Source organism: Manacus candei, unplaced genomic scaffold (genome assembly GCF_025592945.1).
Source record: "Manacus candei isolate 608988 ecotype Guabito, Panama unplaced genomic scaffold, ASM2559294v1 h1tg000046l, whole genome shotgun sequence".
NCBI lineage: Eukaryota > Metazoa > Chordata > Aves > Passeriformes > Pipridae > Manacus > Manacus candei.
In genome coordinates, this window is record NW_026138094.1 from 1,433,409 (window position 1) to 1,457,170 (window position 23,762).

The 23,762-nt window shown below is 53.7% G+C and overlaps 1 protein-coding gene across 1 annotated transcript; it reads right to left on the reverse strand.

The window, feature by feature from the left end:
* Positions 1-81: 81 nt before the first annotated feature.
* Positions 82-18,805, reverse strand: DUOX2 (dual oxidase 2). Its single transcript, XM_051796367.1, has 33 exons — positions 18,742-18,805; positions 17,973-18,056; positions 16,312-16,476; positions 15,512-15,699; positions 14,309-14,510; positions 13,582-13,748; positions 13,437-13,497; positions 13,219-13,315; positions 12,943-13,030; positions 12,515-12,617; positions 12,046-12,209; positions 11,437-11,603; positions 11,152-11,270; positions 10,191-10,328; positions 9,861-9,974; positions 9,044-9,246; positions 8,665-8,850; positions 8,042-8,267; positions 7,353-7,446; positions 6,983-7,158; positions 6,672-6,738; positions 6,124-6,219; positions 5,171-5,349; positions 4,095-4,325; positions 3,764-3,863; positions 3,597-3,646; positions 3,343-3,470; positions 2,981-3,134; positions 2,610-2,842; positions 2,290-2,448; positions 1,990-2,145; positions 1,767-1,895; positions 82-1,327 (listed from the first exon to the last, which is right to left on the reverse strand). The coding sequence occupies exons 1-33, from the start codon at positions 18,803-18,805 to the stop codon at positions 1,205-1,207; spliced, it is 4,611 nt and encodes a 1,536-aa protein (XP_051652327.1). The 3' UTR covers positions 82-1,204.
* Between the last annotated feature and the right edge of the window lie 4,957 nt (positions 18,806-23,762).

Genomic DNA, 23,762 nt, shown 5'->3' on the forward strand with positions numbered 1-23,762 from the left:
TGACTTTGGGCCTTGGTGACTGTGCAGACCTGGGCCTTGCCAGGCTGCAGGTTGAGCTCGGTGTTGGCAAGACTGTGAGACCTCAAATGACACAACAACTTGCAAATCAAAGCTTATGTTTATTCCAGAGGTGGCCAAATTAATCCTGGCAGAAGTGGAAGCCCCCAACTCCATGCTGAGTTTTACAGGGATGATACATAATCCAGGGGAACTTTCTGTAGCCAGAAGGAGAAGTGGCCAAAGTATGTGCTCAGCACATTCCAGTGCTGGGGGGATCCCCACTGGCATGGCTGGAGGACCATTGGCCATCCTGACTCCCATGCTGGAGGGAGCCCCATAGTCAGCCTGGGGGACAAGTGGCCATCACAACACTCTGTTATTACTGGGAAATGGAAGCTTGCTCCCTGTGCTCTATGGCAAACCTCCAGGGGACCAAGAACCAACTACAAGAGGCAAGAAAGTGTTTTAGTACTTTGAACAGCTTTATTTAAGCTCAACCACAGCCTGCAAGAGAGGCAGCGATGCAAAGCCAGGCATTACTTAAAAAAGCACAAGTGATCCCTGACTGAAGGGACGCTGCCGAAAGAAGCCAACGCAAACACAGCTCAGGCCCTTTGCAAACCCAGAAAAGGCTCACAGAGTTAACAAGCAGGCACCCACAAGTGTATTAGGAAAGCTGAGCCTGTTTCAAGGAGAGAGATGGTGGGAAGCTCTTTGGCTCCTCACCCCATGTGTGCTCCACATTGGTCTTGGGGCAAAGTGCTTTGGATTCAGGTTGTGCAGGCACCAAGCTGTTCCCCAAAGCTGGGCAGAGACATTCCCTGAGTCCCACAGCAGAGCACAAGCTCTGTGTTGTGGGATTAATGTAGCAGAACTGGGCTTAACTCAAACACTGTGGTTTTCTGACTGGGACATGCCAGCCCAACCCTGGGCATGGGGCTGCAGCAGTGTGTGGATGGTATTAGTATGCCCTGGGCTCAGGGGTTCACACTGGGGCGGTGTGGGGTGATGATGGGATGGCAATGCTTTACTGGCACACCAGTCTCAGCTCTGCAGGTCTCAGTGTCCCTGCTCTCGGCCATGGATGGCTTTCTCTGGGGCGTGATGGTGAGTGGGAGCCCAGGACCATGGCCACCCACTGCACTGCTGCCCAGGTGCTGGGATGGACCAGACTGCAGCCCAGGGTAAAAAGCATGGGGTAGGGTCAGAAATTCTCATAGTGATGTGCAAAGTAGGTCTGGTCCTTCTTGTTCATCTGCCGACAAGCCTGTTCCACACTCTTTGTCATCCCGGGTGGGCCACAGCTGAACACCCCAATCTTCTGCACCTGGGAAAGGGGAAGCCAAAGGGGTCAGACCCAGGAACACCAGCTCTCCCTGCAGTCCAGCCCCCCTTGGCCCCTTGCCCTCTGACAGCTTTGGGCATGGACCATGGCCGTGCTCTCTGTCCCAGCCTCTGGAGGCTTTTGGGGAGACTGTAATTTCTGTGAGGGCTGTTAAATCTGCGGTGGCTATGGAGGCTGTGAGGACAGTGAAGGAAGGATGGGAGCCCCAAGACCTGGTTGCACCCAGGGTCCTGCAATAGCAGGGGGTGTTTGGTTAGCATGGGAAACTGCTGACTCTTGCAGCTCAACCTGGCTCCAGAGGGAAAGCAGGATCCATGTCCCTTCTGCCCTGTCCTTGGTGCAGATGCCACCAAGCTCTCCAGTCCTCCACTGGCCAGTGGGTGCACCTTCTCCTGTGCCCCATCCCCAGCCAGGCACTGACCTCAGGGTGCACCTCCTGCAGCGAGTTGAAGAAGGGTACGAAGGGAGGGCGCCCAAAGTGGGTGATGGAGCGCAGCCCCGTGAACAGGCTCTTGTTCAGCACCTTCTGGAAGTGCCGCTCGCAGATGTACTGGAAGAGAGATCGGTGCACGTCAGATGGCCCTGCACGGCCTGGCGTGGCCTGGCATGGCACAGCAGCCTCTCTGGTGGGGGGCAAGGCTCACCAGCATGGTGGTGCGCAGATCGAACTTCTCGGCCAGCTGCGTGATGTAGATGTGCACAGAGACCAAGTTGTTCCTGTCGGACTCTTCCACCTCCCGGATGATGTCTGTCAGCCACTCAAACTGCCGCTGCGTGCGTGTCACCCAGATGAAGTAGATCTGTGGCACATGAGGATGAGGCTCAGAGTGGGGCCAGCACCCTTATGCAAGTCCGTGGCCTCCCTGGAGGATTTTACCCCCAAAGAGGCCAGAAGCAGCAGGAGGCATCTTGGGAGGGCTTGTCTTTCAGATGCTTCCTCTTACCTTCTTACACAGCAGCTTGGAGTTTATGGATGACTTGAAGACCAGGTCCTTGAGGATGGATGCGAAGGGTGTCACCCCAATGCCTCCTCCCACCAGCACTGACACCTCAAATTTGTTCCACTCCTGGTGGCCCTCCCCGAAGGGCCCGTCCAGGTAGAGCTGGAAGGGAGTCAGCCATTAGCAGAGCATCTCCCATCTCTGCTTGCCCAGGTCTTAGTTGCCCTCAGGGCTGGAGAAGCACCTCAGGCTTGGCACAGCCCCTTGCTGAGATGCTCTTGGGCTCAGATGTCCCTGTGCATGACATCCTGTGCAGGGCTCACCTTGGGCAGCTTGCCGATGAGGGCCAGGCTCTCTGGGGAGTAGAGCTCCCGCAGGCGGGTGGTCCAGGGCCCCACGGCACGGATGTGCAGGCTCAGCGTGTCCTCGTGTGGCGCCGAGGTGAGGGTGAAGGGGTGGTACTCCGTGGTGCCCAGGGCCACGCAGGCGATGCGCACCCACTGCCCGGACTTGTAGTCAAAGTCCTGCGGCCGCTGGAACTGGAGGTGGGTGACACCTGTGGGGAGATGGGGATGGGGGCTCTGGTAAGGTGGAGATGTAGAGAGGTGGAGGCTCCTGCATTGCTGCAACCCCTGATGCTCTTGCAAAGAACCTGGGCTGGGCTGGTGCCCTGTGGCCAGGGATGTCGTGGTACCTGAGGGCAGGAGCTCGGCTTTCACCACGCTGATCTCCACCTTCTTCCTGCTCAGGCTGAGCAGCTTGTCCGCACTGTAGATGAGAGCCGGGACGATGAAGTAGATGTAGAAACGGGGCTGCTGGATCAGCGCATAGCTGCCATGGATGATGACCTGGGCAGGGAGGCAGAACCCATTAACAGGGCAAGCCATTGCCCCAGGGCTAATCTGGTGGCAGCTGAGCAGCAGCAGGAAGGCAGGAGTGGGGCCACCAGATCCATTGCAACCATCCCATCTATTCCATCTCATCAGCTGCACTGACTCAAGCCACAGGCTTGCAGTGCATTGGCACCACCCCTCCCTCCCAGCCCAAATCCTTTACCAGGACATAGAGCAGCACATAGAGGTGGTGGGTGATCCAGAAGCCCTGGAAGCTGACGCGTCGGAAGTGGTAGGTGGCGAACACATACATCACAGCAAGGACCACAAGCAGCAACACTCCTGTCATACCTGTGAGAGGAAAGGTTGGAAGGTCCTAGGGGGAACAAAGCAGTCCCATAGGGGCTCTCCCTGGGCTGGGCAGAGAGCTGCCCATCCACACAAAGGTGTGCAGGTCTATCTGCTAGGTGTTCTCACCTGGAACAGTCTGGAAGAACCACCAGTAATACTTCTGTGGGAGCTGTGACCTGGAAAGGGACAAGAGATTGCACCATGGAGTGACCAGAATGAACTCTTGGTTTCCATTTTCATTCCTATCCGTGCCCAGGACACTCTGTCTGGACTCTGCTCTAAATCCCACCTACCCATCATTTGTGAAGACATTGGAGAAGAGGCAGGACAGCACGCTGAGAGGTGTGACTGAGAAGATATAGACATTCACTACATGACCTGCAGTGTGGAGCACTGTGAAAGACAAAAATAGGGAGAAAGAAGCGTCATTTGATGTGGATGGAGATGTGTCAGACCCTGTTGATGTCCCCAGGGACCCGGAGATTCCTCCTCGTCTCTAGTGCAGCCCATCTATGTCTCCACAGGGTCTTCAAGCTTCTGCCTGGTCCTGCCATGGTGTGATGGGCTGGCCCTTTTGCTTTAGCTGTGGTTTGTGGGCGGCACATCCCCCAGCAGCCCACCCACCTGAGAAAATCAGGGCTGCCATGGCAATCCAGCGGTGGAAATCGACGGCGGCATCGAAGGGGATGTAGTGGTTGAGGAAGGTCTCCCGCAGGACGGTGATGAGGTTGCGGCACATGGTAAGCAGGATGTAGGAGTACAGGAAGGAGATGGAGGCAGCTGCTCCCCGGGAGATGATGATCCCCACAAAAGTGGTCTGTGCGATTCCAGTGCTGGGGGATGCAAAGGCATAGTCTGGGGAGAGAGAGCAGAGGGAGTCAGTGTCCCCAGCCATGACCTTTCTTGCAACAAGGGGGTGACCACCTTTGTGGCTTCACCAAAAAGAGGTTCCCAGGGGTAGGTTTGTATGGGAAAAGGGGCATGATCCCCCAGAACTGCTGGGTGAAAGGGTATCCTTGGAGATCCAGGGAGGGGATTGTCCTCCTCTGGTGGGCACTGGGATACTGCACCTTGGGAACTGTGGCCTCAGTTGGGGAATCCAATATAAGAGGTCTCCACAAACTGAAATAGAGTCCAGTGAAGGCCACTAGGATGGGTGAGGGCTGGAGGATGTCACATAGGGGAAAGGCTGAGGGAAATGGGTTTGTTCAGGTTGGAGGAAATGGGTCAGGGAAGACCTGGTGGCTGTCTGCAACCACTTCATGGGTGTACAGAGGTGGGAGAGCCAAAGTTGTTCTGAGAGATGCACAGTGGAAGGATGTGAGGCAACAGCACAAATTTCACAGGAAAAAGCTCAGGTTTGATGTAAAATAAAAACTCTTCACAGGGAGGATGGTCAAAAACTACCACAGGCTCAGCGAGGTGGTGAGAGCACCAGCCTTGGAGCTCTTTGCACCTTCTTTAGATAAGGCCTTCAGCAGCCTGATTCAGCTTTGGAAATGGCCTTGCCCTGAGCAGGGCATTGGACCAGACCGTTCCAGAGGTTCCTTCCAACCTCAGTGACCCTTTGGTTATTCCAGGGGAGGAGTGACACTGTTGCCCAGAGCTGTGCCATGCAACGCCCCACCACACCCAGCACAACCAGCAGCTTAGAGGCACCAAGTCCACGTGGGGGGCAGCGGGGCTGGGTGGGCACTCACAGTAGGCTCTCTCCACGAACACGCCGGCGGTGATGGCGGAGAAGAGGATGACGCAGACGATGTGGCGCCGGTAATTCTCAACGAAGCGCTTGAACTCCTGGATCTTCTGCTGAACTCGGCTCCGCTCGTACCTCTTCCGCTGCGCCTCAGTGTACAGGCGCAGCTGGTACTGGTTCCCCCTGGCAAAGACAGGAGGGTTGGTGTCTCTGCGAGGTTTCCCCAGCTCAGGGCCGCGCTGCCCAGATTTGGGGCTGCCTCCCAAAGTGCTGTGGCCACCTCTGCACATCAGTGATGGGGTGACCTGCAGAGCGCAAGTCAGAGGGTGATCTCAGGTCTCAGCCTTGCAAGCCTTAACGGTTGTAAAACCTGATAACAAATGTGTAAACAGTGACTCATAAATAAAACCATAGATAAGAACTGCCAGAGATAATTTTCATAGTAATAATCAACTGTCCAAATGATTCTGCATGGGACCAATTTCCTTAATTGGAGCAATTATGGCAAACCAAGATATTGTTGCCAACAGTAAAAACAACTGATCTGATTCCTTGCAGAAATACTTGCTGCTGCCACAGCAGCAAGGACCAGAGTCTCTCCTGCAGCTCTTGCAGAGAGCCCAGGTGACCCAGCAGCATCCCAAGGGATGAAGGAGCACAGGCAGGAACTGTCAGACAAGACCCATCTCTAAAAACCACTATCCCAGGCTCTGGAGTTGGCCACTTCATTTTTTTTTTTTTTTTTTTTTTTTGTAGAGGCACATCACCCAGACCCAGCTATGACACTGTCCCTGCCAAGTTGGGGCTGTTCCTGTAGCTCCTTGGCCAGTGGGAGCCTCCTTGCAGCAATGCCATTTGACTGGAGGGCTGCCCAGTCTGACTAGGGCATGTGAGAAACAGCAAACAGGCTGAACCTGAGCCCCAGAAGCACAACTATAGAGGAGAGGCTGTACTCACTTTCTGCCTGGTCTCTTCCTCAGCTCTTGCCCTTCTCGTTCCACGTAGTGACTCACAGTGTCCAGATTTGGGTCTCTCTCCTCCTCTGAGATGGTTCTGTTGGAAATAGAGCTATGTCTAGCCCAAAGCCCTATTTGCAGGAAAGGCTTGGCAAAATTATCCCCTTTCCCCTGCTTCCCATCTCAGGCTCAGCTGGAAAGGTGTCCAGCTCTTTCCCACAAATCTGTCTGTTAACTTTAACTGCACGTGGGCTGGATTTGCTTCAACATAACCCTTCCCTCTGAAAAGCAAGGCAGGACTTCCCACTCCCATGTAGGGGATGCAACAGGGGCTCTGCAGGGGGCAGTTCCTCCCCTTTGGCTGTGCCCAGGGAGGAGGGCAGCAGCCCCACCCTGGTGCCTGGTGTGCACCTCCCACCAGGATCATCCCCCTTCCCCAGCACTGGAAGTGCCAACACCTGGTGGGAGCATTTGTTGGGAGGACTGGGGATATGCATTGGGGCAGAAAGAGAAGGAATAGCAGAAACAAGAACAAGGAGGGGGGCTTACCCTTTTGGCTCTTTCTTTATGAAGGAGACACAGTTGTGCAGGTTTTGCTTGAACACCTCAGGGACACCTTTGAGGAGCAAAAGGGCAAGCAGCCATTCAGAGCATGCAAGATAAGGATTAGGATTCTCCCATGGGCAGGGAGAAGCTCTGAGCTGACCCAAACCTGTTGCACATGAAGCAACAGCTGGTGCCCCATTACTGCAGTTGGGTTGGAGGGATTGATGGGACAGGATTTGGGAGTTCCAATGGGTGCTGCCCATTTCCTCCCGCCCTGCAGGGCCTGGGGTGAGCCAGTGTTCGTGCCCACTGACCTTTCACACAGAGGTGGGTGAGACGAAGCTCGCTGTTGTGGTCCCGCAGCATGTAGTGGAAATTCTCCCACGTCAGCTCATCCCTGTCCTGAAACCCTGAGGCCTGAAACATGGACTCAGTCACCTGCTCTGCCTGTTCTCTTGACAGGCAATTGTTGGAGATCTCGATGAAGGACCTGGAGCAAGGAGGGGAGATGGGAACATCAGTTAATCAGTTCAAATAACATGGCAGAGCCCCTGACAAGTTTTATGGGAGTGGTTGTGAGTGTTGGGCCCATGAGTTTCTTAGGGACTGAATCACAGAAACTGGGACCTGCTTTTGAAGACATGTGTGTCTATAGACATTGTGAAAACATATTGAGAGAAGTACCTGACCATCCTCAGAAACTCCTCCTTGGAGAGGAACCCATTCTCATCGATGTCATACATCCTGAACATCACCTGGGACTTCTCCTCTGGGGACCCTAGTGGGGAGAGAGAGAGGTGAAGTAAGAAAAAGATCACATTTTCACTAACAAAGATGTTTTCAAACACTGTCTTTGAGCACGTGGACCTGCAGCAGTGAAGCCTCACCCTTCTACTGACTTTCTCAAGTGCAAGGTGAAACACTGGGTAGATATACGTTCTTGGGCATTATTTTGCAAAGTCAAAATGTGCTTTTACACAGCAATGATTTTCTGGAAGATGTTTTGATTGACTCTGACATTTAATGCCTCCATCTATGAATCCAGCTTTCCAGTGGTCATTTAGGGAGATTCAGGTGTCAAATATAGTTGCTCTGATCTCTCAAGGACAGGATGTGTCGTCCCTTCAGGAGACAGGACAAATGTGTCTGCGGTGGTAGAAAGTAGCTCCCCTCATTAACAGTCTTCCAGAAAACACAATTACATGGTCACTGCCTCATAACTCAAGTTGAGCTTGTCCTAAGTGAAGGGAATTTTAATCTGTAGCAGTGTCTACAGACTGACCTGCTGGATGGACCTTGTCCTTCACTCTGTCAGAGCCTAGAGACGGGACTAAGGATAACAGATGGAGTCACTAACCAGCCCCAGCTCCCACCTTTCATGAAGACCACCAAGATGTCCAGGAACTCCCGGAAGGAGATGTAGCCGTTGCCATCTTTGTCAGCCAGGGAGAACATGGAGTCCACAAACATGGAGTGGGCCTTGAGCCCCAGGGCCTCGGCAAACTCAGTCCTGCTCAGCTCACACGTCAGAGACTCCCTTGCCTTCTGTGAAGATCTGAAGTTGAGCTCTCCTGCATCAGACCTGTCGATTTCCAGCACCTGCAGGTTGTGTCCCACAGAAGAAATCCTGTGAGTACTGGCTCTTGTTTCCTTCCTGATCTATTGCACAAAGACTGGTGGCTCCCCTGGCACAAAACTCATGACAAATACCATGGGGAAAGTCCCGTATCTCTCCTACACAATGTGACTTTCACACTGCATACCACTGACCACTCTGGAGACCTCAGTTACATCATCCAAAAGCCTCTTTGCAACTTTAGATGCTTATATCACTGCAGCAGATCTCCCTTTGCGTCCCTCGGTCCTGGAAGTGTTAGCAGCTTCCTTGTATCTGGCTTACCAGCTCTTATGGAGAGCAACAGCACCAGCATTCATTGTTTAATCAGTACAGAAACACCTTCTTCCAGGCATCAGAGCCTGCCACACCCATACACACCTGAGCAAACAGGTGCCTGAAGAAAGTCTCCAGAATTTGTTTTCTCTGCTCCTGAGTGACTGCCCATTTCATAAGGTTCTGCTCCTTCGTCTCAGACAGATGCAGGTAGAGGCCATTCTCATTCAAGTAGTTTTGTAGCTTCCCAACAAAGCTGCTCCTCTCAGCCTCCTCACAGAAGAGCAGCACCTGCAAAGGACCCCACAGACTGTCTGCGATCATCAGAGGCTCAGCTCATGGTACGAGCTGGACCTGGTGGTTTTCAGGAGGCCACAACCATCCTTTAAGGACCTACACTCTTTCCAGTGCCCTGACCGAGTGGTGCAGAGGACTGTGGAGGGTCCAGAGAAAGGTGTCATACCCCAGGCATCATGGTACTCACCAGGTCATACTCCTTGGGGCTCTTCAGGAGCAGAGCTTTGTTCCCTTTGTTGTTGGAGAGGATCACCTCCACCCTTTGGTAGGCTTTCAGGTTGATGCTCCGCATCACAGACCCTCTCCCATCCAGCACTTTGAGCACTTTGTCAGCTTGGAGCTGGATGTAGACAGGACAGCTGTCTGTCTTGGGGCCGTGCCACTCCATGGCTGATGGGAGAGAGCACAGGACTCAGCTGGCAAGGGGCACCCGGGCTCCTACTCATGCCAGCACCTCCTTCACCCAGATGCAGTTTGGGAGAGATTTCACGACCAGGCACATCTTAAAGGAATAATGATGATCTCCCAGCTGCACAGCTCAAGCACATGGCCACAGGAGGAGTACAAACTACAGAGCAGGGAGGCAGGATTTTTCCAGTACCCAGAGCAAGGAGATACAGTCCCTGTCCTGGGGCTACTGGTGCAATTGCTTTACATGGGTTTCCTTCAGGCAAGGTGTGATCTGGGGAGGGTTGGAACTAGAGGGTCATATGATGACTCAGGTTGGAGGGGACTCGGGTTGGAAGGGTTCCTTGCCCAACCTCCTGCCCAAAGTAGGACCAGCCACAGGTCAGTCTGCTCAAGGATTTATCTGGTCAGGTCTTGGATAGGATGGGCTATCAAGCCCTCTGGGCTCTCTGCTCCCCTGCTTGACCATCCTAGGGAAACAGTTCCTCCTTACATCCCATCTGGATATAAGCCCCAGGCCCAGCCCTGCCTCATTGTGTGCCCTGACTCCAGCAACATCACCAGACACTGTCACAGGGTTGGCAGTGCCACCTCACCGTGTGTGGCCTCGCCGGTCACCTTTGTGCGCACCCTGGTGCTCTGCTGCTTCTGCAGCTTCTTGAAATCTCTCTTGCGGAAAGCAGCAACAATCCAGGCAACAAAGAGAGTCACTGGGGACACACAGGAGAAGGAGGTGTGAGATATCACAAAGCTCCTTCCCACTTTTGGCTCCCTCCTGGTGCCCAAGGACTCTGTCAGCTCAAGGACCTCGGGAGCGACCAGGACTCAGCAGCTCCTGCTGGGAGGTGCTTGGTCCATGGGCACTCAGCCCCTTTCTCTGGTGGAGAGGTGGAAGAGAATAAGGATAAGGAAACGGAGAGACAAACCCAAAGGCAGACAGCAGAGGACAACGATGATGATCCCAAAGCCTGCGCCGCTGCCTGCAAAGTATTCCAGCACCACCATGGGAGTGCAGTTGGCCAAGTGTTGAGCTGTCAGCTGCTGGGGCTGGGGGCACGGGTCCCCTGCAAGGGGGAGACAGCCTGTGAGTGTCACCAACCTTTTACCCATCTCACCTCCATCACCCCCAGGAACCTTTGCCCTAAAGTGTGGATGGGGTTCATGGCTGAGTCACCCAGGGAGCACTTCAGAATTGGGATGCTTGAGTAAACTCCAGATAGTGGGTAGAGCCTTTGGTTTGGGGTTGAACCTTTGCCTGCTACAGCAAACCGAGTGCAGAACTGGACTCAAGAGCTCTGTGGGCTCAGCACCATCACTCCCCCAATGGGATGGTCTGAGCAAGAAGCACCCTGGACCATGGAAAATTTGGGCTCAGAGCTTCTGCTCATCCAGACACTGCAAATCCAGGGAGTTCTTCTGGTGCAATTACATAGAGTGCATACCAAGGAAACAAAAACACCTTACAAGGGCTGGAACGTGACCCAGATGAAATGCTTATGGTAAATGGGAGGGGTGTGGCAAGATTCCGAGAGGAAAAGGCATATTGCCAAACACAGTACCATGCCATGGTCTAGTAACCATGGTGATGCTGGATCAAGGGTTGGACTTGATGATCTCAGAGGTCTTTTCCAACCCACTTGATTCTATGATTCTATGCCTTTTCACCTTGGGGTCATGCCTGGACTTCAGTCCTCTTTCATATCTGCATCACTGCATCAATGTCTTGCTCGCAAGCAACCCTTGCATTTTGTACTCATTTTGCGGGCTTAGGATCACATCAGGCAACAACCCCAATGTGTTCCCGGTGTCACTGAGTCACCAGCTCTGTCACCAGGATGGCTCTGCTTCCCTCACTGCCTTGCTGGAGCCATTCGCTCCCGCACTCACCATTTCTCCAGGTGAACACGTGAGTCTGGATGTCTGTGGAGTTGGCGTAGGTGACGGCAGCCAGGACGTCGTGAAAGGTGGTGTTACGGATCTCCCTGATTTCCTCCTCTGTGAAGAGCCTGTGGAAAAGGACATAGGGACAAGGAGCAGCCCTGGGTGTTACCGACCAGCAACAGGAGGGAACTGAGAAAGCTGGAGGATGCTTTTTCCCTCAGCTCCAGTTTCCCTGCATTACTGGGGTTTGCAGAGCAGTGGGCAGCTGCCAGATAGGGAAGAGGCCTTTACCCATTCTTGGTGTTTTCGAACCAAAACCTGTCGCTGTCACGCAGGCGCACAAACTGCTCCAGGATGATGGTGCTGAAGAGGGAACCATCAGCCTCCAACATGCCTCCAGGGAGCAGCTCCAGCCCAGCCATGTCATTGGCATACAGGGCAGCGACCTTTTGCAGGACCTGGTGAGAAACGCCCACCGCACAAGCATGAGCACCGGGAATTCTGCCAGGGCACCAGAAAGTCTTGGCAAGCTTCAGGAGAAGCAAGGAATGTGCATTTCCCAGGCATCACACATCTGTGGGCTGGGAAGGTGCTGAGCCCCACACAGCCTGGAGCTCACGGCTTGGACTTGAGTAACTAAGCATCACTCCCAGGGCATCTCAGCTCTGGGAGGAGCGTAGTGCCCAGTGGCACAGGAGCTTAGCACCAGGGCAGAATGATTTATTCATGCCATGTAATTACACAGTTATCCCAATGCAACAACTCTGCAGGCATGGAAGTCAGATAGGGCAGAGCATGCACTTCCTCTCCCTGTGATGCTGCAGAATTCAGTTCCTGCCTGGAATGTCCCAACATTCTCTGACCCACATACATTCAGTGCCCAGGCTTCTTCCCTGTTACCTGTGGCTCCAGGTGTGGTGCAAGGTTTGACCAGTTCTGGAGAGGTTTCAACCCAAATCGCTCCCGGGCTTGGTTATAGGTTGGCAGGCCAAGGTCTCGCCCTCGCTGGATCCAGCTGGCCACATAGTCAGTGCGGGAGTACTTCAGGGGCCCATACCAGTAATCTGTGTGTGGATTTGAAGCCATGGTGATGGCCAGGCTGAACCAGAGGAGCTATAGCTGCTGGGCTGGCCTCGCGCTGGCTTTGGGCTGTGCTGAACACAGATATCATCTCCATGCCCTTGCCAAAATGGTCCCACGGACACACTTAACACATCCTGTAGCTTCTCTGCACCTCCATTAACAAGGCTGAAGCTGAAACACTGGTTGGGTGCTGCTAGTGGTGACAATGGGACTTGCCTCCACACCTCACCCCCTGCACAGCTCCAGGAGTGAGGGTCCCCCACTAATGAGCAGCTGCAGTACAGACCTTGGAGATCTTCCACGACAATGTTGTCCTCCCTCTCTGCAATCTGTGAGCTCATCCCCAGCAGGAAGTTGTCCACATCCTCTGCCTGCTGCAGCCCTGGCCTCTGAGGGGAGATGGGAAGAGCAGGTGATTCCTTAAATGACCAAGGATGAGAGGTAGCCCCACACACCCCACAGGGGTGCAGTTCCTGGATGTAGGGGGATCAGGGACTTCTTCCAGGCTCGTTTCCTCTATGTCAGTTCAACCTTGAGGTCTGAGCCTGACGCAGCTGAAGGAGGCATCTGGGATGCTGGATGGGGAGGATCTCACTCCCTGGGCTGACTGTCATGCTCTGCACCTAATTTCCTTTGTGGCATCCTCCATAAAATAGAGTCCCTTCCCAGCCAGCCTCCCACATCCTCAGGAATCCTGCACTCCCTTCCCTGTACCTCTCTGCTCCAGTAGCTGTTGCAGAGCCGCACTGCTGGGAATGAGCCACTGGGGCCAGACACGTTCTGGAACCGGCACTCGGTGTCTCTGGAAGAGTAGAGAAGGGCTGGACCTACAGCCCTAGCCACAGCTGCCCAGAGCTGACAGGGCTTGCCTGTCCAAGCCAAGAGCAGGACACAGGGAAGGGGCACCATTGCCAGCTACCACCCCAGCTTGGGCATTCCCTTCCCTGGCAGGGGCACTGCATTCCCACAGCCCTGCCAGGCTGCTCCTACCTCTTATAAATGCCCGGTGGCACCATGGTGGCCAGGAATTGCGCAGCAGCTGCCACGAACTCTGGCGAGAGACTGGGGTCCAGGTGCTGCTGGTAACCTGGGAGGCAGCAGCCAGGCTGGAGGAAAAAGGGGCCAAGCTCCCTCTCCCACCTCATCCCCCACCTCCCCGGTCCCCCCACCCCTCCTTCCCACACTCTATTGCCTGTCGTACCCCTCACCTTTGTACTCTGGGATGTCTGACCCCAGCAGGGTCGGCAGCCACTCATACAGAACGATGCTCTAGGGAACAGAGGGGCTGGGTCAGGGCCAACACCAGGGAGGATGTTGGGGGTCCCAGCAGAGCTGGGGGGTCCCATCCCTCACCTGGAAAGTAGCAATGACCCTCTTGCGAGTGTGCTGGAAGAGATCCTCATCAGACCAGGTGGGGTGCTGCTGGGCTAGTGCTGTGGCCAGATGGTTGTGGTACCGAAACCAGGCGATGCTCTCAGCCTGCAGGAAGGGGTTCTCATTCCCCCAGGCACTTCCCAGGTCTGCAAGAGCCACCAGGACCTTCAATGGGGGATGTCACCACTGGGTCTAGCTTTGCCCATGGCTGAAGAAGTACTCCCAGCTCAGTGGCTGCAGCCCAGTGTCCCCTCATCTCCTCACCCTTCCTCCCTCCCCAGGGAGACAAGGAGCCTGAGCAAGTGAGCAGGACTGGCATCTCAGCATGGGTCAAAGGTTGGGCAGGTGAGGAACTCAAAGCAAGCTGAGCAGGTTTGTATCAGCGGCAGCCCCTTTCCCCAGAGAAGACCTCCTGGGATCAGAGTGACCAGCACCTGCTGGTTTCTGACCTGTTGCCTCCTGGGCATGTGGCATCTGGAGTTCAGGGAGTGTCCTTGCTGGGATGTCTTCACTGGGGCACACACCTTCCTCGCCCTTGGGCTGGGAAGCTGCCTGCTCTCCCACAGCCCTCCTGACCCCCATGTCCTGCCCCTCTGTACCCCCCGCCCTTTCACTCCGGGCTCAGCTCCAGGGACCTCCTGCTCTCCCTGCTCACAGTCAGGAATGGACAAAGCAGATGAAAAAACATTGGGAATGCCACCATTACCGTAGATGCCTTCGAGACCACCCTGTCCCGTGGATGGATCGATCGCCTTCCACATGGGGACCCTCCCGTCTGTCTGCCTCGGGAGGCGTCTGACAGGCCCCGACGCCAACTGTCCCCCGGAGAAGTTCCTCAGGGCGTCGCTCCAGGAATGCGAGGGGCCGTAGATGGAGCTGCCGTCCAGCCAGCCCGTCACCCCGTTGGTCTAGGGCAGGCACAGGGAACGGGCGTTAACCGGCGCCGGGGTTTCGGCAGAAAGGTGCAAAAAAGAGGTGTGAAAAGCCCCAGCGTGGCTCTTTTGTTCTTGCAAAGCAGCCGCCCCATCCCCTGTTTTAACAAGAGCTCTCAGGATGCAAACACGACAATCTCTGTGCAAACGTCAGGAATTAGTGCAAGGTACCGGAAAAGAGAACGTCTGGACTTTTCATAAGTACATTTTGGGGGTTTTTCCGCAGTTATTTTTGCTATACCAGAAGCAGACATCTGTGAATCCCTATGTGTGCTGGAAGGGGACTAAACCCATCTCTAGGGAAACTGGGAACAAAAGAGGTGTCTCCTCTATCCTCGCAGCAGGGAGTCCCGCTGTCCTGGCAGCATGTTGAGTATCTCCTCTGCCAAATGTTTGCATAAAAACATCCTTTTTATTCTGAAAATACGCTGGAGTTTTCATTTTTCTAGGGTTTTAAATGCTGCTAAAAACATGACTTGCTAAACTGGTCTCATCATGGTTTGTCACGTGAAAGGTTCAGGAGGGTATTTTGCTCCAGTGATTTTGGCTGGGAAGCTTTCCAGCATGAAAGAAATCTTAGGAACACAAACAGCACAGCAAAATTCAGAGAAATTGGGGGAAAACCTGGATTTTTTTCCAAAATTACTGAAATTCAGGGAAGCTTTACAACTTTATATACAGTGCCGGCTCAGCCTTGTGATATGTTATCAAAGATAAGAGTGTCTTAAAACGATCTTGCATGATTAACCAACCTAATTATGTTTTCCTTTCCCAAGAAAAGCTTTGACCTCAGGCAACCACCGGTGTCGCTCAGTGTGAATCTTGGACTTTGTGACTTTGGGTTCATTTCATTGGTTCAAACACTTGAGAGATGTATATTTTTAAGGAAATAGTGGTGCTCTCATTTGAGTTTTGCAAACTCCCTTGGCTGATGCAGCCCCCGATGTTGGGCAAAGGGCAAAGAAAACCACACTTACCTGTTCCCGGGGGCTGTTGGGGCTCTGCCCCGTCTCCACAGCCCAGCGGATGCGCTGGAAGGGCAGGACCACATCTCCAGTGCCAGCAGGGTCAAACACTGGGTCTCCGGGGGGGATGTAGATGTTGAGAAACTCGGCAGGGCAGCCGGGTTTCTCCGTCTCCAGGATGTCCAAGAGCACATGGAAACCTGACAGAGACACAAGCACGGTCAGCAGCTAGGACAGCTGCCACCAGCAGCTGGAGCAGGACATGAGGGTGGGCAGCTGAGCTGTAGGTGGGCTGAGGGGACCACCACGTGCAGCAAGAGTGTTCAAGGCCAGGTTGGACAGGGCTTGGAGCAACCTGGTTTAGTGGAACAAGATGACCTTTAAGGTCTCTTCCAACTCAAATCATTCTGGGATGCTGCAATTTTCCAGAGACAGGCGTCCCTGGGCTTGGAGACCCAAGACCCCACTGCTCTGACTTGCAGTTCAGGCCAGCAATCACTCCCAGCACAGCCTTATCACATCCATCAGGCATTTTACAAAGGGTCAACTCCACCACTAAAACAAAAGAGGAAGTTCTCAAACAATGAATATCAGTACTTGGGTCAACTGCCAGAGGCCATCAAAAAGCCACTGTCTCCTGGCTGGACACTACTTTGGGATGGCGGCACCCGAGGCTTTGTGCTCCAGGTGTAGGCCTGCTATGGAGGGGTGTGTGAGCAGCGCTCCAACCTGTGACCTTGGGTGTGTGAGAAATCAACATTTTTCCACACAAACCAGCATTTTTCCAGCCGGTGCCAGGCCCCAGGTCTTACCAAAGAAGACAGCCAGCACGGTGGTGTTCCTGCGTGAGGGCAGCCCGGAGGGGCCTCGTGCCACTGCGGTGCTGAGCTGGCGAGCGTTGGGCACGCGGGGCTCCTGCAGGGCCTGGTACACGCCGTCGGCAAAGTTGGCTGGCAGGAGACGCCGCAGCTGGGCACCTGCAGCACCAAAACAACATGGAATGGGCCCAGGTGGTACCCAACAGGAGGCACAGCAAGAGGACACCTGCCAGAATCCCAGGAGAGAGGAAGAGGTCGGCACAGATACTCATAGTGGCCAAGAACATGCAAGCTTTGGTGCCCCCACCCAAAACTTCTTGCAACACTGGGGTCAGTACTCTTAAAACCGGGGAGATCTCCATCTCCCTCTCTTCCGGCTGTCCTTCTCTTGTCCATGTGCATGCCTGTTGCCTCCTGGAGGTCTGGGGTGGTGCTCCAGTGGGCAACTGGAGTGGCGTTGAGCTGCCCCATGTTGGTTGTGCAACCCTACACAAGTGTGGGGTTTGCCAGCACCATAAGGAATAGGAGAGGGAACAGCCAGAGAAGCAGCAAGACAGATGAGAAGTTGAGAGAGAAACTTTGCACCCACTGCCGGTCCCAAAATTGAAAAGCCCAGAGGCAAGAGGTTGTTTCTCACTGAAGAATGAGTTAATTTTGAACGGCTCCTCACCAGTGTGGTGGGTTTCATTTGCTGGAGTTCCCCAGAACTGGGGAAATCCTGAATTCCTGCCTTAGTTTGGGGCTTAGTTCCCATAGTTTGGTTTCCAAAAGTTAAGGTCTGATCTGTCTGCTCTGGAAAAGGGAAATCTGCTCTGCCAGGGACCTGCTGGTTTTCTCTGTCAGGCTTTGGTGTAACCAGAGGACTGTTTTATAACATGTCATGTTATAAAGCCATTTGGACTCAAAGGAAGCTGTGCAATTGTGTTACCGTATCACCAGATCAGTAACTAATCTGGGCTGCAGTAAAGATAATTCAGAATCTTGAATATTTTAGATAAGATCCTGCTTGATCTGCCCTGGTCTCTGGCTCAGGGACATTTCCTAGAGTTGAGCCCCTGGGCTGGTTGTAGGCATGAGGAAGCAGTTCACCACTGCCAGAGGGAAATCTCTAATGCCTCACCCAGTACAGACCAATAGATGGTATCTGCCCTGTGCAGGGCAGAAAATTAGTAGGTCCAGGATGCCAGCCCATGAACTCTTCTGCCTCTACCCTTCTGTTGAATCCTGCTTAAACTCCATGCCCATTTTGGCTAAAGATGGCTTTCTGCAGCTCTGGGCTCCCTGACTATCACTGAAACACCTGCTGGGAAGAGTTGGATCCTCCCTGCCTTGGACATTTTGAGCAGCCTCACAAAGGCACAGCTTTTCCCTGGGACTGATCCAACCTGCAGATGGTGCCTGGGCAGCAGCTAAAAGTGGCAATGACAGGACATTTGAGACAAACTGCGCTGTCTGTCCCCTCCAGGCTGCTCTAACAGGGCTCTCAGGTGCATCGAGGGACCTCAGGGCCACGGGAAGTGGCATTGCCTGCTCACCTGCCTGGTTCAGGCTGAAGTCAGAAAGGGTTTCTTTTCTCAGCCATAAAGCAACCCAGATAACAATGTGCCAGCTCCCCTCACCCGTCCCACTGTCCCCTCCCCAAGCCTGGCACTCACCCACAGAACCACGGCTGTGGTGCAGAAGGTTGTTGTACCAGCCGTCGTAGCGCTGGACCTCCCAGGTGATGTTCTCCTGGGCTCCTGGAAGAGATCGGACACACTTGGTGAGCAGTAAAAAAGGAAGTGTGAAATGAGCAACTCCACTACAGAATCATATTTGTATCATGATATTTTCCCATATTCTTTCTGAGACTTTCCATACAAGCAGTTTTTTAGACAGGTTTTGCACTTCTTTTGAGGGATAATATCTAAAATTAGAAATTCATGCTTGTAGTCCTCATGTCCCTAAATCAATCTGTGGCCACCACAAGTCTACTCCCAAAAGACCGTCCTCTCCTCCTCTCTGAGTGGATCAGAAGTCTCTCCTTATTTCTGACTCCCACAATGTCTGTGTGACAGACCTTGACAATGGAGTTATGCTAGTGTTTCAGGATCAGTTAGCTTTTATGTTAATTTTTTTTGCTTTTACTATAGTACTATCAAGGAGGTGCCACTCCTATTTATATATCTAAACTGCAGTAGGGGAGTTTCCCAACCTGCATTTTACTCCATTTTTTCTTATCTCCTCACAAACTGCATCATAAAAACATAGATTACCAGAATGGTTTGGGTTGGGAGGGACCACAAACATCATCTAGATCCATTTGCCCTGACATGGGCATGGACACCTTCCACTGGACCAGGTTACTCTGATATGAAACTCCCCTGAGGGGCATCAGCTATCCAGGATCTCCCTTTTGGTCCCCTTCCCTGAAACTGCACTTACTCCCCAAGGTCCACGTCCCCAGCAGAACCACAGTCAAACTCAACATCATCGCTGCACGTTGCATTGACCACTGCGTTGTTGGAAGGAGGGACCTGCAAAGGGAGAGGAGATGGAGGGAGCTGGAGCTGGGCTGCTCCCAGAAGCTGGGAACATGCACAGGTCAAAATCTCAGCTCCTTGTGATTTCTACTGCTTGGTAAAACTCCGCTGCCATCAGCAGCAGTATCTCCCAGCTGTGGGAAGTTGGCAGGGGGCATGTGAGACCCCATCCCCTTGGGGAAGTTCTGTCAGGATGTGTCAGCTGGCCTGAGAAGAGATTTCTGCTGAAGCGGGACCAATGGCCCTTGGAGTATCCCAGCTGTAGGCTCACATATCATCCACATTCAGCTGTGCCAGCTCTGTTACAGAAACACACTTTTTGTTACAAAAATAAGTACATTTCAGCTAGGAATTTCTCTGGTATTGACCCATCCAAGCAAAATCCAGCTGTAAACATCCAGCTGTGAGCCTCAGCTCACAGTCAGGCATCCCAAAGTGTGCGAGTACTGCATACAGGACCTCTTGATCCCCTCCGAGCTAACCCAACAGCACTCCCTCATGATCAGCCTTTCTCATGATGCTTTGCCATCTCTTTTTCCACAAAACCCCTGGATCCAGAGCAGATTTCATCAGTGGGATCTGAACCTTTAAAACTCCGGCCAACAGCTGACAGAAGAGAGGGATTCCCAGCCCTGAACAGTGAAGTGATTTACAGTCACAAATGAAACAATGCTACTACCGCTGGCTTTCCATGCACGTGAATTCCAAATCTGAATTTAACTCCAAGACGGTTTTCCACTAAATATGGCTCTTTGTCTCCGTTCCAGCACTGTGGGTGTGTATCCAAAGACCACCATCATTTCAGAGGAGCTGTGCTGCCAAGAGATGCAGCAATGCACAGGTTTCAGCTTTTCATTATTTTAATTAAAACCTAAAGAAAATAGACAGAGCAGCAGCACTGCTGCAGAACTTAGTGTGGTCATACTGGCAGAGGAGAGCAGATCCAAGTCATTCCAGAAGCCTGGAGCCTGATCCCTATGGTCCTTGTTAGTCACAGCTAATTTCTATATCTCCCCAGTGCTGGTGGGACAGACTGGGGGGCTGCCACCTTCCCACACCAGCCAGCTGGGTTTCAGAACAGGTTCTATCTCCCCAGCGTTGGATCTCACCCAGAATATCCCAGCCTGCACACAGGAGCCAGCGGTTTCCCCAGCTTTCCCACATAGGGACACCCCTGGGACCAGCTGCCTCAGTGCCACCAGAGCACAGCAGGGACTCCATCCCCGGTGGAACATAAGGGGTCCCCGGCTGTCCCCGCGGTGTCCTGTGCCCACGCAGGGACACGCACCGCCCCAAACCGCCGTGTCCCGTGCCCCGCTCCCTCGTCGCAGGGACTTGCGTGGCTCCATCGCACCCTGCAGGTGAGGACACGCATGGCCCCATCCCGTCCGTCCTCACACAGCACCCAGAGCCCCCCGTCCTCGGGACACGGCTGTGTGGCCCGACCTCTTCTATACGACCCCATCCCAACATCTTCTCCCAGCAGGAGAAAAGGGGAGTAGTACTCGCCCCTGTATCCCCCACGAGTGACAACGCGCGTGGACAGAATCCCCCGCAGGCAGCAGCGTGCATGGCATCGGCTACCGGGTCCCTGCGCGGGGGCAGGGGGGACACGCGCGGTCCCGACCCCCCACTTCCACGCAAGTGGAAACACACGTGGCTCTGATGCCGAGGACCCACCCCACCCACGCAGGCAGGGACACGCACGGTCCCGGTCTCTCAGACCCCTCACCCCAAGTGGGAACACGCGCGACACTGAATCCCCAGCCTCTATCCAAGTGATAGCACACATGTCCCCCATCCTCCAGTTACTCAAAGCTAGAGGGGACACGTGTGTGCCCAATTCCCCAAGACCCCTTCCCCACGCAGGCGGCGATACGCCTGTCCCGACCTCCCCCCCCCGCAGGACTGACACGCGTGACCCCCATCCCCCAGGACCCCTTTTCCCCTACAGTCGGAGCCACACGTGTCCCAATCCCCTCACCAGCGGGGTCACGCGTGTCCCCGATGCCCCAGGACCCTTGTCCTCACGTGGGTGACATGCGTGTCCTGATCCCCCAAGACCCCTGTCCCGCCTCCGCAGGCGGCGACGCGGGCGTCCCTAACATCCAGGACTCCTGTCCGCCCTATATAGGGGGTGACACGCGTCACCGATCCCCTCGCAGGCGGTGACACGCGTGTCCCTGATCCCCCACGCCCCCTGTCCCCCCACAGGTGGTGACTCGGGTGCCCCCCATCCCCAGTGCCCCTGTCCCCGCGCAGGCGGTGACACGCGTGTCGCGGCGCTCACCTCGGGCGCTGTGCGGGCAGTGCTGCGGGGCGGGCCGTGCCGCCGGTTACATACGGCCCGCGCCCGCCGCCGCCGCCTATAAGAGCTCCGTGCGGGACGGAGCCGCCCGCGCCCGCCGCCCGCGGCACCGGCAGCAGCAGCAGGAGGTAGGTGGGGGGAAAGGGCGGCCGCCCCCCGCCCGCCGCGGCCCCGCGAGGGGCCCCCGGCACTGCCCGCCCAACCCCGGGGGTCCCGACTCACAGGGATGCTTCCCGTCTGGAATCAACCCTCGGTTTCCCCCATCCCGGTTTGACCCTCTTACAGGGGCAGGAGAGTGCAAGGAGGTCTCGCCCCTCGCCCCGCTTCCCCCCTCGCGGATTGCAGTTCTTATCATTCAGTTTCCAGGGGACAGGATTTCTCTTGTTTCTACGGAAAATGCCGACCTGCAGCCCTGAGCAACCCCAGCTCGAATTGCTGCTGGCTCTGCCGGCAGGAGTTTTTGGCTGAGCACTTCCAAAAATTTTTTTTACCTCAATTCATACTGGAGCAGGAAAACAGAGTTTCTGTAAGGAGAAACTTCTGGGGTTTGGGCAAACTTTCTGCTTCCTTTGTCTTTCTCCCCTGCAAGGCCAGAATATTTTAAACGTGAGATAAGTTGTCCATTTCTGCTGAATTACTGATCCTTCCTTAAAGATATCTCCTGTCTTTCCTCTCTCCATACACTGTGACAGAGGAAAACAGGGGTCTTTAGTGCCACAGCCAGGCTTCAGCACGGAGGATGCTTTCCAAGGTTCTAGAGGTTTGCTTTCTCCTGCCCTGAGCTACAGGCACCAGTTTTCCACTGGAAAACTGCAAAAATGCCAAAGAGCTGGTCTTCTATGCAGAGTAACCAAGAGAGAAAGATTGGGTGGACAGGAAAAAAGTTGTTTCCCTAGAAAAATCTCTATAAAACAAGTCCCAGAAATTGCAAAGCGAAGAGGAAATGCAAACACCCCTTGGTGCTGGTTTAGAGATAAATTTAGATTTAACCAGGCAACATTTTCCATGTTATGTTCTGGTTTTTAATTGTTTTAAGCTGTGAAGAGTTGTGTTTCGGTAAATACGGACTTGAAAATCTTTCTTCCCTTTGTCACATCTCATAGCAAATTTGGGCAAAGATACAAGGAAACTAGTGGAATTCAAGTCATCAAGATTTAACTTGTCCAAGGTTTAACTGCTCATTTATTTCTTCTCTGGCAGCAACTCCGACTGTTTTGTGGGCACATTTGCTGGGCTTGGGACCCACAGCTGGACTTCAGTAGCATCAGGAATCAGCTACAGCTCCTGCTTGCCAGGTAATCATGGCAATTGAAAGCTATCATTCTCCAGGCTAATCTTTCCAGGGAAATAACCCAAAGCTATTACAGCAAAATAACCTTAAGGAAGATTTGTAAGAGCACATGACAGCTCTGTTAGTCTGGAGCAGAGTCAAGATAAGGTCAGGTCCAGATCTCTTGTAAAACCTCAGTCTCCATTAAACTCTTTGCTGTAATTACCTGGGTTACTGGACAGAAAATGATTCTGAAACCAAATGCTGCTTTATGCATTGAAAAGTGATTCAGCTGCTCAGGCAAACTGTTTTATGATACTTACTGTGATTCCCACCCACTTCTAGCGATTTGGGACTTGCTTTTTTGTGGCTGAGCTGCTCTGGGCTGGATATTACCTAAAAATATGATTAATACTCTTGGCAAAAAAATAAGAATAAAATCAACTGCTCTGTACAGGGACAGAATGAAATGGTGTTTGGTCATGAGTCAGATTAGTTCTGGCATTCCCTGACTTTAGCTGACTTCCCAGGATAGTTACATGCAGAGAGGTTATTAAATAAGCAAAATAAGAGGACTAAGCATGTAATCAGTTTTGGTAGAAAAGATTTAACCCAGGCACAGAGTGAAGGTGTGTAGTTACTGGAACTGGAGTGTCAGAGGATGTTCAAAGTCATCTGCAGGAATTACACGCCTTGTTATTATATATAATCCACTTTCCTTTAGCCTTGAGATGTGCTCCCAGTGTTTGTGTGCTCCTTGGACCCACATCCCAGGACTAGGGGTTGCTTCTGGCCCCCCTGGACCAAGTGCAGTTCCCCAAATCAGCAGCTCCTGGGCAAAAGCTTCTTGGAGGAGATGAATAGGAATGGGAGTAGTGGGCTTTGTTCTGCTTGGCACTGGTGGCCTCTGACTGGGGATAATTTTGCTACTGTGAAATCTGTGTTCTCAGTGGTTCCTTGTAATTTTGAAGGATAGCTCCTCTGTGGTAGTCACTGGCTCGTGGACCTCCCCTAAGGGCTCACCACAAAGGGGAAAGCCCCGGCTGCACCTGCTGGAAGGAAAGACCCAACTCTGTCCGGGCAGGAGCTGCTCAGCAGGTTCCTGCCCTTGGGCTGCTCCTCACACTGCAGCAGAACGGTGGCTTTTGGTTCCTTGGGCTGGTGGAGCCCTGCCCCAGGCACCTCCTCTCCTCCACCGAGGGCTTTTGGGTGGTGCATTCTCTGCTGGGAATTTTGCCTGCCTGTTTCCTTGCAGCGTCACATTTCCTTGTCCCTCCGGGGAGCTCTGAGGACCTCCTGCAGCTGGTTAATTGAGCTGGGGTTGGCCACCACGGGCTGGGGGCAG

What these genes read in the sequence shown, in the direction of transcription:
- DUOX2 (XM_051796367.1), bottom strand. Translation starts at nt 18,805, where the DNA reads ATGCAACGTGCAGCGATGATGTTGAGTTTGACTGTGGTTCTGCTGGGG. An exon ending in AATGTCTTCACAAATGATGG is followed by an intron (nt 3,647 to 3,763) that starts GTAGGTGGGATT and finishes GTCCCTTTCCAG; the next exon opens with GTCACAGCTCCCACAGAAGT. An exon ending in CCAAGCTGCTGTGTAAGAAG is followed by an intron (nt 2,146 to 2,289) that starts GTAAGAGGAAGC and finishes CATGTGCCACAG; the next exon opens with ATCTACTTCATCTGGGTGAC.